Below are 15,057 nucleotides of genomic sequence, written 5' to 3'. Positions count from 1 at the left end.
GGGGAGTGGAAGGCTTTTTGGCAAAGTTTATTAAAGAAGCCCTGCCATTGAGTCATGAGGATTCCCTTGCTTTCTAAACTCCTTCTCAGAGAGGAGCCTGGGTGCAGCTGGATCCAGTCTTAGCCTCAGTTTTATCAACAGTTTAAATTTAAGGAATTATACATGTGCAAGCTCAAAGGAATTACTAATAGTAGCCATATTACTTTACGAGTTCAACATGCTAAGACAGAGTTCAAGGACCAATTAAAAATTAGATTAGTAGGACAAGTGGAGGTTGAACCAGACTGAGGAAAGGTACTCAGGGCTGGGAAGCTTGGAGGGAAAGTATCCATTTTGATTTTTGTCTCCAGCTGTTTCACTAGGTATGACCTGATGTGACAGATGCCAAACTTCTTTTTATGGGGGGGAGGTTGCATTATCTCATTGTACATTCAATAACTTCCTCCAAAATACAGTAAGTACATTCAATAACTTCCTCCAAAATACATATTGTAATGTTTCCGTGACGTTTGGAATTGTGCCACAGCAGAAAAAGGAGCTTCCTCAAACTTCAGGCATGTCTATTCCAGGTGCTGAGTGGTCAGGAACACACAGAGGCAGGTAAAAAAAAGAGTTGCTGCTTAAAAATTTGCTTGACCTTTATTTCCACACTACAAAACCAAACATATTTCTCTTTTGTTCTCTTCTTGCTTGCAAACATCACTGCAGAGGACAGCAGCAAGCATAGCATAGGGTGCCATTCTGATTAACTCATGTTTCCAAATCAGAGCACACACATACACATTCAGTGGATGGTTTCACAGTCACAAACCATGTGTTTATTAAATTTGCATTAATTTTTATTAATAGTTTATTAAATAGTCTTTATTAAATAGTTTCTTAGATTAATTGTTACATAGGAAAATGTGCAGGATTTTATTTTTTTGGCAGCATCAGAATCATTTTTTTTCTTAATTAAAAAGACGTATGACATCTTGCTGACGATACGTGTGCTGGACTTGTGAAAGCTGGCACAACACTGGAACTCACCTGATTAATAACATCTCTTCTCAATAACAAGGGAATAATAATTTCTTAGACAGATGCAGCTTATGTAGTAATCACTAAAACATAGAGTAGTGAAAGATACTAACTTCCTGTGTTTCTTGAAGTTCCTTGTGGTGGGTTGACCTTGGCTGTATGCCAGGTATGCAGCAAAGCTGCTCTGTCAGTCCTCTCCTCACCTGGACAGGGGAGAGAAAATATAACAAAAGGCTCATCAGTGAAGGTAAGGGCAGGGAGAGATCACTCACCTGCCACAGTCTGGTGGGTGGGGGAGTAGGACCACAACACTGCACAGAGGAGTCCGACAAGATGGAAGGTCGGGGTGCAATGGCCGTTTATTGAGGTAGAGCAGGGACTTATGTTGGGTCTGGTTCAGGGGGGCTTGGTAACAGGGGAGGAACAAGAGATTGGCATCTCAGGGTAAAACAGGATAGGGGAACACAGGAAAGGAGGAAGAACTTGGGAGGAGTTGGACATTAGGAACTGCAGTACTTCTCAGCTAATCAATGCAGGATTAGCGGGAAAGTGAGAGGATAAACAGCTTTTGGTGGGAAGACAGCTCTGGGCAAGCCCGGGCAAGTCCATACAAACAAATGGAATTAATACAACCAAGTGGGGAAAGTACATCAAACGGTGCCTAAAACCAGGTATAAACGAGCAAGTCCATGAAATGGAGTCCCTTCGTGTGCCATAAATGTCCCTCCATGCTTTAAAGCATTCCCATTCGGACACAGGCTCCTCAGCACTCACCAGTTACTATCATGGGCAAAATTGACTTGACTTGGGGAAAAATTAATTTATTACCAATCAAATCAGAGTAGTGCAATGAGAAATAAACCCAAATCTTAAAACACCTTCTCCCCACCCCTCTTCTATTCCCTGGCTCAACTTCACTCATTTTCTCTACCTCCGTGCCCTCAGGGGGATGGGGAGTGGAGGCTAAAGTCAGTTCATCATATGTTGTCTCTGCTGCTTCTTCCTTCTCAGGAGGAAGACTCCTCACACTCTTCCTCTGCTCCAGCATGGGGTCCTCCAGGAGCTGCCAGTGGATATTTGCTCCACCACAGAACTCCATGGGCTACAGGGAGACAGTTACCTCACTATGGTCTGCACTACAGGCTGCAAGGGAATCTCAGCTCTAGTGCCTGGAGCACCCTGCCCCTTTTTCTGCACTGACCTTGGTGTCTGCAGGGCTGTTGATCTCACATATTCTCACTCCTCTCTCTGGCTAAAATTGCACAGTAACTTTTCCCCTTCTTAAATCTGTTATCCTGGAGGTGCTATCACTGTCATGATGGCCTTGGACAGCAGTTGGTCCATCTTGGAGCCAATTGGCATTGGCTCTGTTGGACATGGGGGAAGCTTCTGGTATTTTCTCACAGAAGCCGCTCCTGTAGCCCCCCTGCTACCAAAACTTTGCCACACAAACCCAATCAATCTTTTACACTGGACATTCCTTAGGCATCATACGTCATACCTTAACAAAAACGCCAGTGGAGATCCCTCCTCTTGAAGCTAGTCACCTGTATCTAGAGTTGTTTTATCCTTATCCATGCCAACACATCTTCCAGATTCTCTTCATCCCTGTTTTCCAAAACACACCTCCAAGTTCATTAATCCCTTTCTTTATCACTATTATCATAATCATTATTCTTTCCCTCCACAGCTGTCAATCTTGGCAGGAGATAGGGAGTAGGGGAGCATTACCACTTGTCAATGCAGTTGTAATCTATATAAAGAACTGACAAATGTGGAATACTGTGAGTTTTCTCAGAATTTTAGAGGTGCCAGTGAGTATTGTTGAAATACCCAGTCATCAGTTCCCAGTTTACACAGTACAATTTTAATATCCCTGGCAGGAAATCCCACTGTACCCCCAGTAAATGGTTTTGCAGTTTGTGAACCCGTTTGCAGTCAGTGATCCTATTTTTCAAATTTTTTTTCAGTTAGCTGAACATTCTCACTACATATAAAAGTTCACAGGAAAATATTCTTCTTTTTCCTTTTCTTCTACTGCCAAATCTGTTCCTTTGGCTTCTATTTCAATAAGAGTGACTGAAAAATCCCAAAAGGTTTCTATAATCTTATTTTCTACAACTTTTTCAGCCTCACTGTTGTAATACCTTTCTCCTGTTTGTAGTCCATCCCTCTTGCACAAATGTGGAGAGCAGCAAGCCGTCACCTTAGTACGAAATACTTTATATTCCTCTTCCACCAGTTTACTGGTTTGGTTTGGTTTGTTTTTTTTCTGTTTGTTTTTTTCTGTCCGTTTCAGTGTCTCTCACTGTTGTCTGTCTTGTTGCTCTCAGCAGCAGTATATTTCTCAATTAGTTTTGAAGCCTGATCCAAAGTCCATTCAATACCATTTAAATCCTTTACGTAATTTGCTGTATGTTCATGTTCCGCAGTGAGACATCCTCCACTGCTCAAAAATCATGAGTCTCTTGCTACAGTAATTATGATTACAGTGTATGATATGGATTGGAGTCTCAGTCTTGTATGCACAGTATTTACATTTTCCAGATAGTCTCCTGGCTGGATCACTCATAAAACAGAGAGATAAGGCAGCAGGAGGGGAAACCACAAGAGAAGGCAGAATTCAATTTTAAAGACAAAGATGTCTTTAAAAGTGATGTGAAAAGAGGGTGATTCACTCAAAATCCCACAGGAGCTGTAGAACAGATCCAAAAAATGCATCTGTGACATCTGAGCTCCAGTCAGGAACAAAGCCACATAACCACAGCTTAATTTCTTTTAAAGCTTGTGTTAATGCCTGTCTTTTGCTTTCAGCCATCCCTATAAAGTGTTTTGCAACGTTCTGTTGGAAGGAGCTATATAAAGATAAATTGTGAGATAGTATTTAGTTGACACATAAACTACTCTTATTTTGATCTTTCCAAGCTGGAATTGCATTATTTTGGTTTCATCTTCAATTTTTATGTCAGCTGCAGACCAGATTCATTGCTTTTATAAGAAGGAGACATTTGCGATCCTGAGAATTTCATTGCTTCTGATATCATTTTGCCAAATGTCCCACACCACCTGAATTCCTTGCATGGTACACTGGAGGTCTGTAATATTTAACACAGAAGTCATTCTCCAATTTCTTGCATTTAGCACATGTGACATAAAAATGCACATTTTAAAGGTGAAGTTGCCAGAATTGATCTTCCCAGGAAAATATAAAAAATGCTTTTGATATCACTCTGAAGCTGAAAGATAAACAGGAACAGCTGCTAAATGTCCTTCAAGGCAACCCAAGATTCATTTCAATTACCCTGCACGGCATACCTCAGGTGCAGCACAGCATTTTCAGGTTTTATGTCTATCAAATATAAGCCTAACGCTGTGTTATTTCCTCCCACTTGTTATTGCCTCAACATATCTGACTTTTGGGGTTTTTTTTTAATTTCTTTTCTCCTGTTTTTTTAACTGCTATGCTACTGCTTTAGAGGAAATGTAGTATATGTCTGCTTCAGCTCTCGTTGCCTCAGTTAAAGTAATACTTACCTGTATATATATTTTTTTTTCTGCTTTCTTGTCTTTTAAATTTATTCAGGCATTGACCTTTGAGTCAAACTGCTATGCTGCCCACTTTATAAAGGCTAAGAAGCCTTGATTAATCACTGTAATAACTTGTCTAGCCTTTGAAATGACACCTTCATTTAAAAAACAAGAACAAATCCTAAGTATAGGTCTGTACTTTCGTTGGTGCAGTGGATTGTTTGAAGATAACCAGCGAGGAGGTTCCCACTAAAAAAGGTACAAGTGATGTAACATACAAATGAAGTATTGTTAGAAAGGTGAACATTATTTTAGCACTATAATTTTTGTGATATTTTACTATGTTTATGCACATGTTTTCCAGTGAATTAGCCGACATGAGATGAAACAGGTGAAGATTTCAAGATTTATTTAAGAGGCACATTTTACAAAATGGTTTTTTTTAAAAACAAATGATCTTCATGTCCACATGCCTTGACTACATGTAAGATTACTCTAGATACTAATGAGCTATTTTGGCATGGAGGCAGAGCATTCATTTGGGTCTCCATTCCCACCAATAAATCTCCTCCCTGAGGACTGTGCTCACTAGGAGACCAGATGACATGTCCTCAACGCAGAAATAGGTACCAAAATAGGTACTTCATTTCATCAGTGTACAGGCTTCCATTTGGCAGTGATACCCAGGACAGCTGTCTTTGCTATGCCATACTACTAACATGCAAAATTTGTCTCCTCAGCTGAGATGCTACCATGTACCAGAAGCACCTACCCAGAGCTCCTATGCCTTAGTTAATTCTGTGATGGGAAGTAGTAAGCAGCAGCTCCTACCTGACTGCACATGGGTGTCCATGGAACTTAAGGACAAAGCCCCACTTTTACTGGTTTCAAGCCTTCCTTCAACATTTACACTAGTGTATTTAGGTTTGTTAGATCCTAAAGCATTTCTTTACCAGGTCTCAGCTGGATACCATGGCTAACAGCTAAGGGCTAATACACAAATGAACCATAAGAAGCAGCTACCTAAATCACTTTGCAACTCAAATCTTCACTCTAACCCATTTTTCTCCATTCACAGTATGAATAGCACAGTCAGTCTGAGAGGCTGAATTCCAGGAGCAAGCAGATATTATACCCACTGTAACACAATCAGGCAAGCGCAGTGAAAGAGGCCAAACTCTTGCCCATTTTCACTAATGTTTTAAATGAATGGAATTAATAATTTTGTTTTCCCATGATTTCAAAAAGCCAGTAGCTACAGCCAGCTGGTGGGCAGGACAAAAGAGATGGAATATGAAATGTAAAAAAAGTGCAGAGATGCACATTGTTCTCTGCAGGCTTCATGCAGAATGTCAAGTATACGTGATCGCGTCATGTTTTCCAGTACCTTTTTTTAAGGGTCTGGTTACTATTGTTTCAATTCAGAGCATGTTAACTTATGATTTAATTCTTTTCTGTATGAAACATGTTGGTGAAACTTTCAGTTCCTTTCAGTTGCTCCTGTTCTACTCTGCTTTGGTCTCAGTCACAAACTTATTTCACGTCATTTTGCTCCAGAGTGCATCAAATACAGCTAAAATTCCCTCATATATGTAGTGCACGGACCTAAATTCTCATCCAAATTCATGGAGATGTTTAGTGAAGCATCATTATGTATGTCCACATGAAGAGATATAGAAAGGAAAAGCCCTCTCTCTTTCTCAGCTTTGGTTTGATTATTGTTTTAATTGGGTGGGAGGGGATTGAGATATTTTTTGTTTTCAGTCGAAAGGCTGAAAGCTGAGACCAAGTGTCTCTTACGTGGAATAACAGTCATTCTGTTCTGAATTTGTGAGGGGAAAAAAATTAGTTATCCAGGATTAGGAAACAATTTTTATAATACTGATGTTTTCATTCTGAATTAATTTCAAATTCTTGTTGTGTGGTTTTAGGATACTTAAAAGGTTCTGCTTGGGGGGTTATTGTTTTACATTTCCCTGATTTGCAAAGTCAAATTGATTTTCTTTATAAAGTTATGAATGTTGTTAGGGTGCTACATAAGTCATCTAATAGCCATGTTAGAGCTCTGCATTGCTGGAGCATAGAAAATCATTTCCATTGGTTAGCATGATTGCCATAGTTCTTCTGACATGGCACATGACCTTGCTATCACATACACTTGATAAAGCCTAGGCATCCTAGGTGAAGAATTGTGAAAAATTCACTACTTGCTACCCATCAGGATACAGCTTGATTTTTAGGACTGCGAAGTACTTGCTTACAGCTCCACCAGTTTTGACTGAGCTTTGGTTGCTCAAACCTGAAACATCAGACCTGTGTACTCCAGATAGTTCTGTCTCTTTCGGTTTTAAAGTGTTAATGATGAAACGTAGTAGCATGTTCTTTCTCTGCCTGCATAAATTAGATCAGAAGGAAATTGATTTTTGTTCCCTTTTCTATACAAAATGAAAAGCATCTTCATATAATGAAGAGCATCTTAATATTTGAGCTCTGTACTCACTACTCAAAATATAAGCTATGTGTTTCAGAAAAAAAATATTTCTTCTGATTGATGGTTTGCTTTAATCACATAGCCTTCTTTTAAAATTTTGATCTCGTAGGTTTTAAACAACAGACGCAATAATGCCTTGATTGTGTTGCAGGAAGATCATTGTTAGATACTGGATTGGGTTGGAACTAGATGATCTTTAAAGACCATTCCAACCCAACCCAAACCATTCTATTCTAATCCAAGTATGTTTTATAATTTTATTTTGAACATACTCTGCTTTTTACAGTGAGATTCAGGTTAGGACAGTCTGCCATGTTACCACATCCCACCTACCAGCATGCCAAGAAGGCCACCATGACTGTGGGAGGGGTCAGTACAGAATGATGTGTCATTTTCACATACACATTACTTAAAATGCCTTTTTTTGCCTCATTTTTTTCCAGGAATCATTCTTTCACTTGCTTTCTGTCTCCTTTTCAGGTGTGGATGTGTGGAGGTGGCATGTATGATGTTCCATGCTCTCGAGTTGGACATATCTACAGGAAGTATGTCCCATATAAAGTCCCTTCTGGAACCAGCCTAGCACGGGTGAGTAATTGGGTGTTGCTGGTTTTCAATTTCATTCATCATCAGTCTCTTCATTTCCTGTGAAGCAGTTTCCAGTAAACCATTACAATGGAAAATGAACGTTTTATTTTTCTGAAATGAGATGTGCAATTACTGCAGTTATTCTGCCTTTCAGAGATAAGATTGCCAGGAATAAAATAGAAGCTTAAAATTATGGGGTTGGACGTCTCAGCACAGAAGGACGTTTCATGCTGATTCAAAAGAACCTAGGAATAACCTAAGGCTTGCAGTTCTCAGACTGCAGAGTGTTGTCAGTCATAGTTTTTATAAGCAGGACCCATTTGAATGCACATTTTCTTATCAGTCAGCAGAACAGGCTGAATCTCATGGAAGGGATGTTTTCTGAGGCAAAAGGACTGAGTAACAATGATTTGAGTGACTGTTTGATTATTGTGTAAAACTTGATTGTGGAATACAGCCAGCTTGGAACTGTGAGAGTGAGAAATTACAAGACCTCTAGACATTTCTCAAAGACTACTGAACACATCCATATCCATGAGGGACTTTTTGCTCAAGAGAAAATGTTCTGTAACTTTCTGGAGATGTTCATGGGATGTCAAAAGATGGGAGATGAAGGGCACAGATGTAGCTTCCAGGCAGATACTCGTATTTTTTCATGCTTGAGTTTAATCTTTTCTGTTTTAGAGGAATTTTTTTTAATAAAATAGCATTAATATTAAAGTCTGCATATTGCCATAGGGTAATATTTTATGAATCATATTTTTTCTTAATAATGAAAATGTGGTATGAATAAAAGAATGAATTTCTTGCTTTAAGGGGGAGATATCCATGATTTCAGCACCACAGGACAAGGCTTGCTGTACTAACTGCAGCAGAAAAAGGAGACCACCTGTGCTGCTTGCCTGACAGCTGGCTAGACAGAAAGAAGGATTTGCCTTAAAAGAGCATCACACAATTGAGTAATGGGATTAATGGTGGGGATAAAAACTGTATTGACTAAATTGTGAGATTAGTATCTTCCCTCAGTATAGCTTTGTGTACTGAGTTGCACCATCCAGATTTTTGGACTGCCTGAATTAAACTGCTTTATTTATGGTATCCCCTGCAAAAATCATACACAGCTCAAAATAAGAAATTCAAACCTCATTCTCTGGGGTTTTTTTATTACAGCACATAGTATCTCATTAGAAAATATGCTGTCTCATGCATTACCTGTAGGAGCAAAATGCAATAATTTCTATTTGGACGACTAGCATCTTGTGTGGTTCAGCACTTAAGTGCCTTTCATAGTGGCACTGTGAGTGCTTAGAACCATCGGGTAGCCACAGTTTGCAGCCTCCCTGTACTATTTATTTTACTTGATTTCAATAAATCACTCATGAAATATTACTGAAAAACATTCCCAGTTATAAAAATTATATCTCTGCCCAGGCAGACTGACCACCCTCTGTCTTGTGGGGGAAGATCTAGTGGTGGGTCTTACCCTTCCCATTCAAATAATGGGTAGTTTTTTCTGTCTTGTGGCAGTCCAAAACATGATGCTTCAGTAAATTTATGTAAATTTATCACTAAAAGAAACTTTGAATTCAGATTCACAGCTTCTTTCCAGTACAATATTCTTTACATTGTATTGAGGCTGCCTAGGGAACAAGAGCATCTGTATGTTTTCATGTTTGGGGCTGTCTCAATAAGAAGACAAGGCAGAGACTTTTGTCTCTGAACCATCAAATTGTGTGTAGTTTTAAGCCTAAAAATATTGTCTTTTTTTTATCCAAAGCAGCAAAAGAAAATCAAGGACAGATTAATCTTCAGTGTGTCAATCCCTTTGATAAATACCATTTGTGTTCTAAATAAAATGCCCCAAATGGAGCTGTTAGCCAAAATAATATTAGGGAAATATGCACAGGAGCGGCCTGGATATTTCAGCTGTCTACACCTTATGAGTATTTTATCTAAAACTTCCCTCTAGTTCAAATATATAATGAGTAACACACTCAAGAATATCTGGAAGTATTATCCCCACTGCCAAAAGCAGTACTTTTCACTACTAAATACTTTCCACAAAGGTTTTTACTAATCCTTTTCCATGCTGTTTAAAAGAGCATGCAGGAGATGCAGGAATAAGCCCTAGAAAGCCCCACTGTGATTGCATCAATGATTGCAAATGCCGTTCTTTAATCAAGGGAGAATTTCCCCTTGTACAGCTTCTGCATTAAATATGTACAGATTTTCCCATCCTATCCTACAACACCAGCATGAGGGATATGGAGACTGGAATTAGGAAGAGCTTCTACACAAATTCAGACATAGCCAAATCATCCATGGGTTTCCTTTCAAGCTGTTTCAGCTTATGTTTGCCCTTAACAAATAATCCTTAAGTGAGCATTTTACCTTCCCTTGGGATTTCACCTGTCTTTGTCTTTTAGCAGCAAGTTTCAACACACAGTTTCAGCTAGCTATGTAACACTTGACTAACCTAGATATCTTTTTAGCGAGCTGTGGCCTGGCGTGAGGATCACATATGCTTTATGAGAGAGCTGTCAAAACCTTTGTTCTGCCTCCCCATCACTAAATAGCCATTAGGGTACCACACACTATGTATCATGTTATCTTTTTTCTATGTCCTTCTTATCTATTGTTCAAGATCTGCAAAGGTTATCCATATTTGTTGCTGCAACACCCCCCATAAATTGAAAAGCGTACACATACGAAACACTCTGTTAGTGAAGTTGTTTGGTGGTGCAGAGCAAAAGTAAAGCAAGCTGTAAACATGCATAGCAGATTTATAAAACAGATTCTGACAATCAAATGCAGAAAAAAATATGAATATTTTTTTCTGGAGATATCTTAGGATGTTGTTGCTTGCCAAAAGCAGTCAATGTTCCATTTACATGCAATTGCAAATAAAGAAATATAAATAGACACACAGATGTCAAAATCGATTCCACTTTATAACCTGGAAGCACCACATAATTATTCATTCATTTCAAACCTCTTCACAAAACTGCAGTGACTAATAACTAATTTTACCTGTTTGTTTTAGGAAAGGCATGTTTAGAAAGCAAATCCTCCAAGTTTCAAAGTCCTAAAAACTTGTGAATTGTTGTACTGGATTATTTTAGTTGCTTTGTGGTATTTCTAACTATTGCTTCCCTTTTAACGATTCTAACTAAGCCATTTTCTCTTAGCTAGTTACCTATGAAATTAGACTTCAGAATATTATTTACATTTTCTTTTAGGTGTATCTCAGTTTATTATTTGTTTTCTTTAGTTTCCTATTTGCTTTTTGGTTGTTTTTTTGCTATTTGTGGTTCTCTAAAGGCCATAAGAAATACATCAATAAAATCTCACTCTTCTGTAGGATATGCAGAGATGAACTCAGTTTCAAAATATATCCACAGAATTTTTTTGCAGATTTTTTTACACAGCATTTTAGCATTAATTACAAAACATTAGCACATTAGGCCTTTCTGAAGGGAAGGGCAATCCCACTGAATTTCAAGCTGAATGCTAGCCCAGCACCATAGTGAATCTTAACCTTAAGCTGAATTCCTCCCTGCATGCCAGGACGTGGGATCCCAGAACACAGTGGTCCTCTGACTTAACAGGCACAAGCACAGCAACATTTCTGTCATTACACAGTGTCACTAAATTGGAACTTGCATGAGTTTGGGTTCAGGAATTCAGCTGATAAAAGTGGTTTCAGACTCCTACCTGAACCATTTGTTCAGCCTTTTTGTGTGGATTCAGAAGGGATCTTCAAAGAAAAATCACTGTAGCTACACCATCTGGTGCTCTGACCATATTTGCATTTTTGACAGAGCTTCCCTTAATACTGTGACTAGTGTGGTTTGATTTTTTCCAGCTGCAAACAGTATTTTGGAGTTTCTTAGAATGGTCCATGAACGTTTTATATTCAGTTTGCAGGCAGGTTAAAGAACCAAGGAGAATCAGTTAGGTAATGGCTATGTTTTGTCGTGACCGGAGTGCAAATGGATAGGTGTGGCATGCAGTTCAGAGAGCACTGCTGGCACTTTAGCAATCACCTCTGTAGCACAAAGGACTGTAACAAAAAGTCAGTTATGATTCAGCAGTCGCAGTAAGCAGCTGCAACGTCAACTTGGGACAAGCAAATTATTTCGGAATCAAGCAAGTATCACTTTCTTGCAACAGCACATATATAATATATCATAACTGTGATTCACAGTGAAGCTTCTAAGTTTCCATTCTAACCTTTTTCATTTAAGAGATTTAAAAATTCATCATTAAAATTAGTTAAACCAAGTTCTCAAGCAAAGAACTTACCAAAGAAAATATTTAAATTAATATCCTTGAGTCCAGTAAGGCTTTCAACACTGTCTCTCACAATATTCTCAAAGGCAAACTCAGGAGGTGTGGACTGGATGAGCGGACAGTGAGGTGGATGGCATGCTGGCTGAATGGCAGATCCTAGAGGATTGTAATCAGTGACACAGGGTCTACTTGGAAGCCTGTCACTAGTGGTGTCCCCCAAGTTTCAGTACTAGGCCCAATATTATTTAACTTATTTGTCAATGACTTTGATGAAGGGGCAGATGCCTCCTCAGCAATTTCACTGACGACACAAAGCTGGGAGGAGCGTCCAAAACCCCAGAGGGCTGTGCAGACCTTCAGAGGGACCTCAACACGTTGGAGAGATGGGCAGAGAATTGTCTGAAATTCAGTAAAGGCAAAGGCAGGGTCCTGCACCTGGGGAGGAATAATCCCAGGTACCAGTATAGGCTGGGGGCTGATCTACTGGTGAGCAGCACTGTGCAGAAGGGGGTCCTGGTGGACAACAAGCTGTCCATGAGCCAGCAGTGCCCTTTTGGCCAAAAAGGCCAATGGTATCCTGGGACCCATTTGGAAGAGCATTGCCAGCAGGTAGAGGAGGGTGATCCTGCCCCTCTACTCAGCCCTGGAGTGGTCACACCTGCAGTGCTTTGTCCAGTTCTGGGCTCCTCAGTACAAGAGAGACATGGAGCTCTGGAGCAGGTCCAGTGGAGGGTGACAAAGATGATTAAGGGACCAGAGCATCTCTCTTACAAGGAAAGGCTGAGGGAGCTGGGCCTGCTCAGCCTTGAGAAGAGACAACTGAGAGGGGACCTCATCAATGTCTGTCAGTATCTGAAGGGAGGGTGTCAAGAGAATGGACCAGGCTCTTCTAGGTGGTGCCAAGCAATAGGATGAGAAACAATGGGCAGAAACAGATGTACAGGAAGTTCCACCTGAATATGAGGAAGCATTTCTGTACTGTGTGGGTGACCGAGCACTGGAAGAGATTGCCCAGAGAGGTTGTGGAATCTCCCTCGCTGGAGATACTCAAGAACCATCTGGACAAGAACCTGTGCAATGTGCTCTAGGATGACCCTGCATGAGGGAGGTTGGACCAGATGACCACTGTGGTCCCTGCCAATCTTACCCATTATGTGATTCTGTGATCATCTAGTCCTTGAAAACAAAAAATCAAACCAATTTTTTGTGCTTTTTTTTTATGTTTTCTCTAGTCTGAATAGAAGTTTTACTTTTAAATTAATAAATGCAATGGGACAGACAGCTCAGCTATCCAAAAGGAACACAAAGAAGATGGACAACTAGACATTTTTGGACAATAACAGTATCAAAGTGGTGGTAGCTACTTTTCAGAATTTGTTCTGTAGGCCGCAGGTGAAGTGAAACCCAAGTTACAAGACTAGAGGAATCTGTTTGGCGTCAAGCCCCTAAACTCTTCCAGGCTTAGCTGCAGGGATGGACTATGGTCTGTATGTGCCCACAGGGTATGGGTCTGTAAAGCAAGCATGGCAGCAACCAGAAAATTTGCAGAGATGTTCTTACAGCATCACCGTTTTCCACAGCTTTCCCACAGACACAGAGCTAGAGTCAGGCAGTGTCTTCACCAGTACCAGGACCATCCCTGCCCTCCAAGTCCCTCAGGCTGGCCTCAGGTGAGCCAGAGGTGCAACCTTTAGTTAGTGGACTGGGGGGTTTTGTATTTTTTCCCTTTTTTCCAGCACATAGATCTTAAATTATTATTTGTGTGTGTGGTGGAAATGCAAACCTTTATAGAGAGAATGAAATCTTGGATGTTTTCAGATGACATCTGTGGAATTTCAGTTCTAGGTATTTGCAGACTATAGGCTGAGAATAAACACTCTCTTGCTTCTCTGCCAGCTGTGCTAATTCTTAGAAGACTTATTTATATACATCACCTAGTTAGAATACTGTCTTCCCTGCAGAAGCATTTCTTTTATGCCTGCAGACATTTCTTTATTTAGTAGGGATTTTGTTGTTGATTTGGGGTTTTTTTACAGAAACACAAATGACTGCTGGAATGAAACTCAGTTAAGTTATAGACATAATTAAGTGCAAAGGACCAAAAATAAGATACCCAAGATGGGGAAATACTGACAAACAGTAGCACTGCCTAAGTTAAAAGGGAGTTAGGTAAGAAGGGAAATGGTATTGAGAGTTAAATGATGTGAACAGCTTAGGTATTGAGTCCTGAACATCACAAGGCTGTAATTAGTGTCCAGGAACTGTTTTATTGTTTTCCGCTGAAAAAATACACAGAAATGATAAACAGTTGTATTCTGACACTGATGGAAAGACCTTTGCATGAAATTGAGGGGACCATTTTTCTCCCTGTGAGCGCTCTGGAGTTTTTACCCTGTTGCATCTGGCATATTAATCCATACTTGTTGGATGAGTTCCTTCAGCCATACTTTGTTCTCCTCCTCTGTGATGATTTATTGTAACATTATGCTACCAGTATTCCAGAGGAGCATGAAGTATAGTTGTCTTGGCTGGATGGATCCCAATGCACTTTTAAATACATTTTATGTAAAACAAACTGTGTATTATATTATTTCCAGCCAAATTAAATACAACTGCTTCCAGAGGTAAGCAGGGCACCCATTTTGAAGTAGCAACAACACTGTGTTTCGCAAAACAAAAACAGAAGACATTTATATTAGGAAGATGATGTAGGTGGAGTGAAAATAACCCCACAGGAATTTTACTAGAAAGGAAAAGAGATTAATATGTCAGTTGTTGCTGAGATTGTTATGTTATTCTTAGCAAATAAGCAGTCATATCCCATCTTGTATTTCACAACTGAAATACAGTTGGGCCTCAGACATGCTGTGGTGATTCATATTTGATTGGCGTAATTGTAAGTGATTTTTGATGTCCTGGCTGATGAGAGAAGTGACTAACATGACACATAAGACTACAGCAGCTGGTGACATCCCACTTCCTGGAAAATGTTCAGATTAAATGCAGGACAACAGGAACTCATTACAGGATTCAAATGTTCCTGTAGTAGGTTAATATTGACAAAAGTAAAGTCTGTTCATTGGGATCAGGGTCAGTTTCATGCAGTGAGATAGACACAAAAGAAGAAAAAACAGGTT

The 15,057-nt window shown here is 39.7% G+C and overlaps 1 protein-coding gene across 1 annotated transcript in view; it reads left to right on the top strand.

Moving 5' to 3' along the window:
* Nucleotides 1–15,057, top strand: part of GALNTL6 (polypeptide N-acetylgalactosaminyltransferase like 6) — a 286,364-nt gene that overhangs the window by 242,888 nt on the left and 28,419 nt on the right. Inside the window, exon 8 of the mRNA XM_008933115.2 lies at nt 7,520–7,627. Within this exon, the coding sequence (XP_008931363.2) occupies nt 7,520–7,627 (108 nt within the window). The remainder of the gene's footprint in view (nt 1–7,519; nt 7,628–15,057) is intronic.

The sequence above is a fragment of the Manacus vitellinus genome, unplaced genomic scaffold (genome assembly GCF_001715985.3).
Source record: "Manacus vitellinus isolate BGI_N305 unplaced genomic scaffold, ASM171598v3 scaffold_0_pilon, whole genome shotgun sequence".
Classification (NCBI taxonomy): Eukaryota; Metazoa; Chordata; class Aves; order Passeriformes; family Pipridae; genus Manacus; species Manacus vitellinus.
Note: the sequence above shows the minus strand (reverse complement) of the source record. Positions and strands in the feature narration are given on the sequence as shown.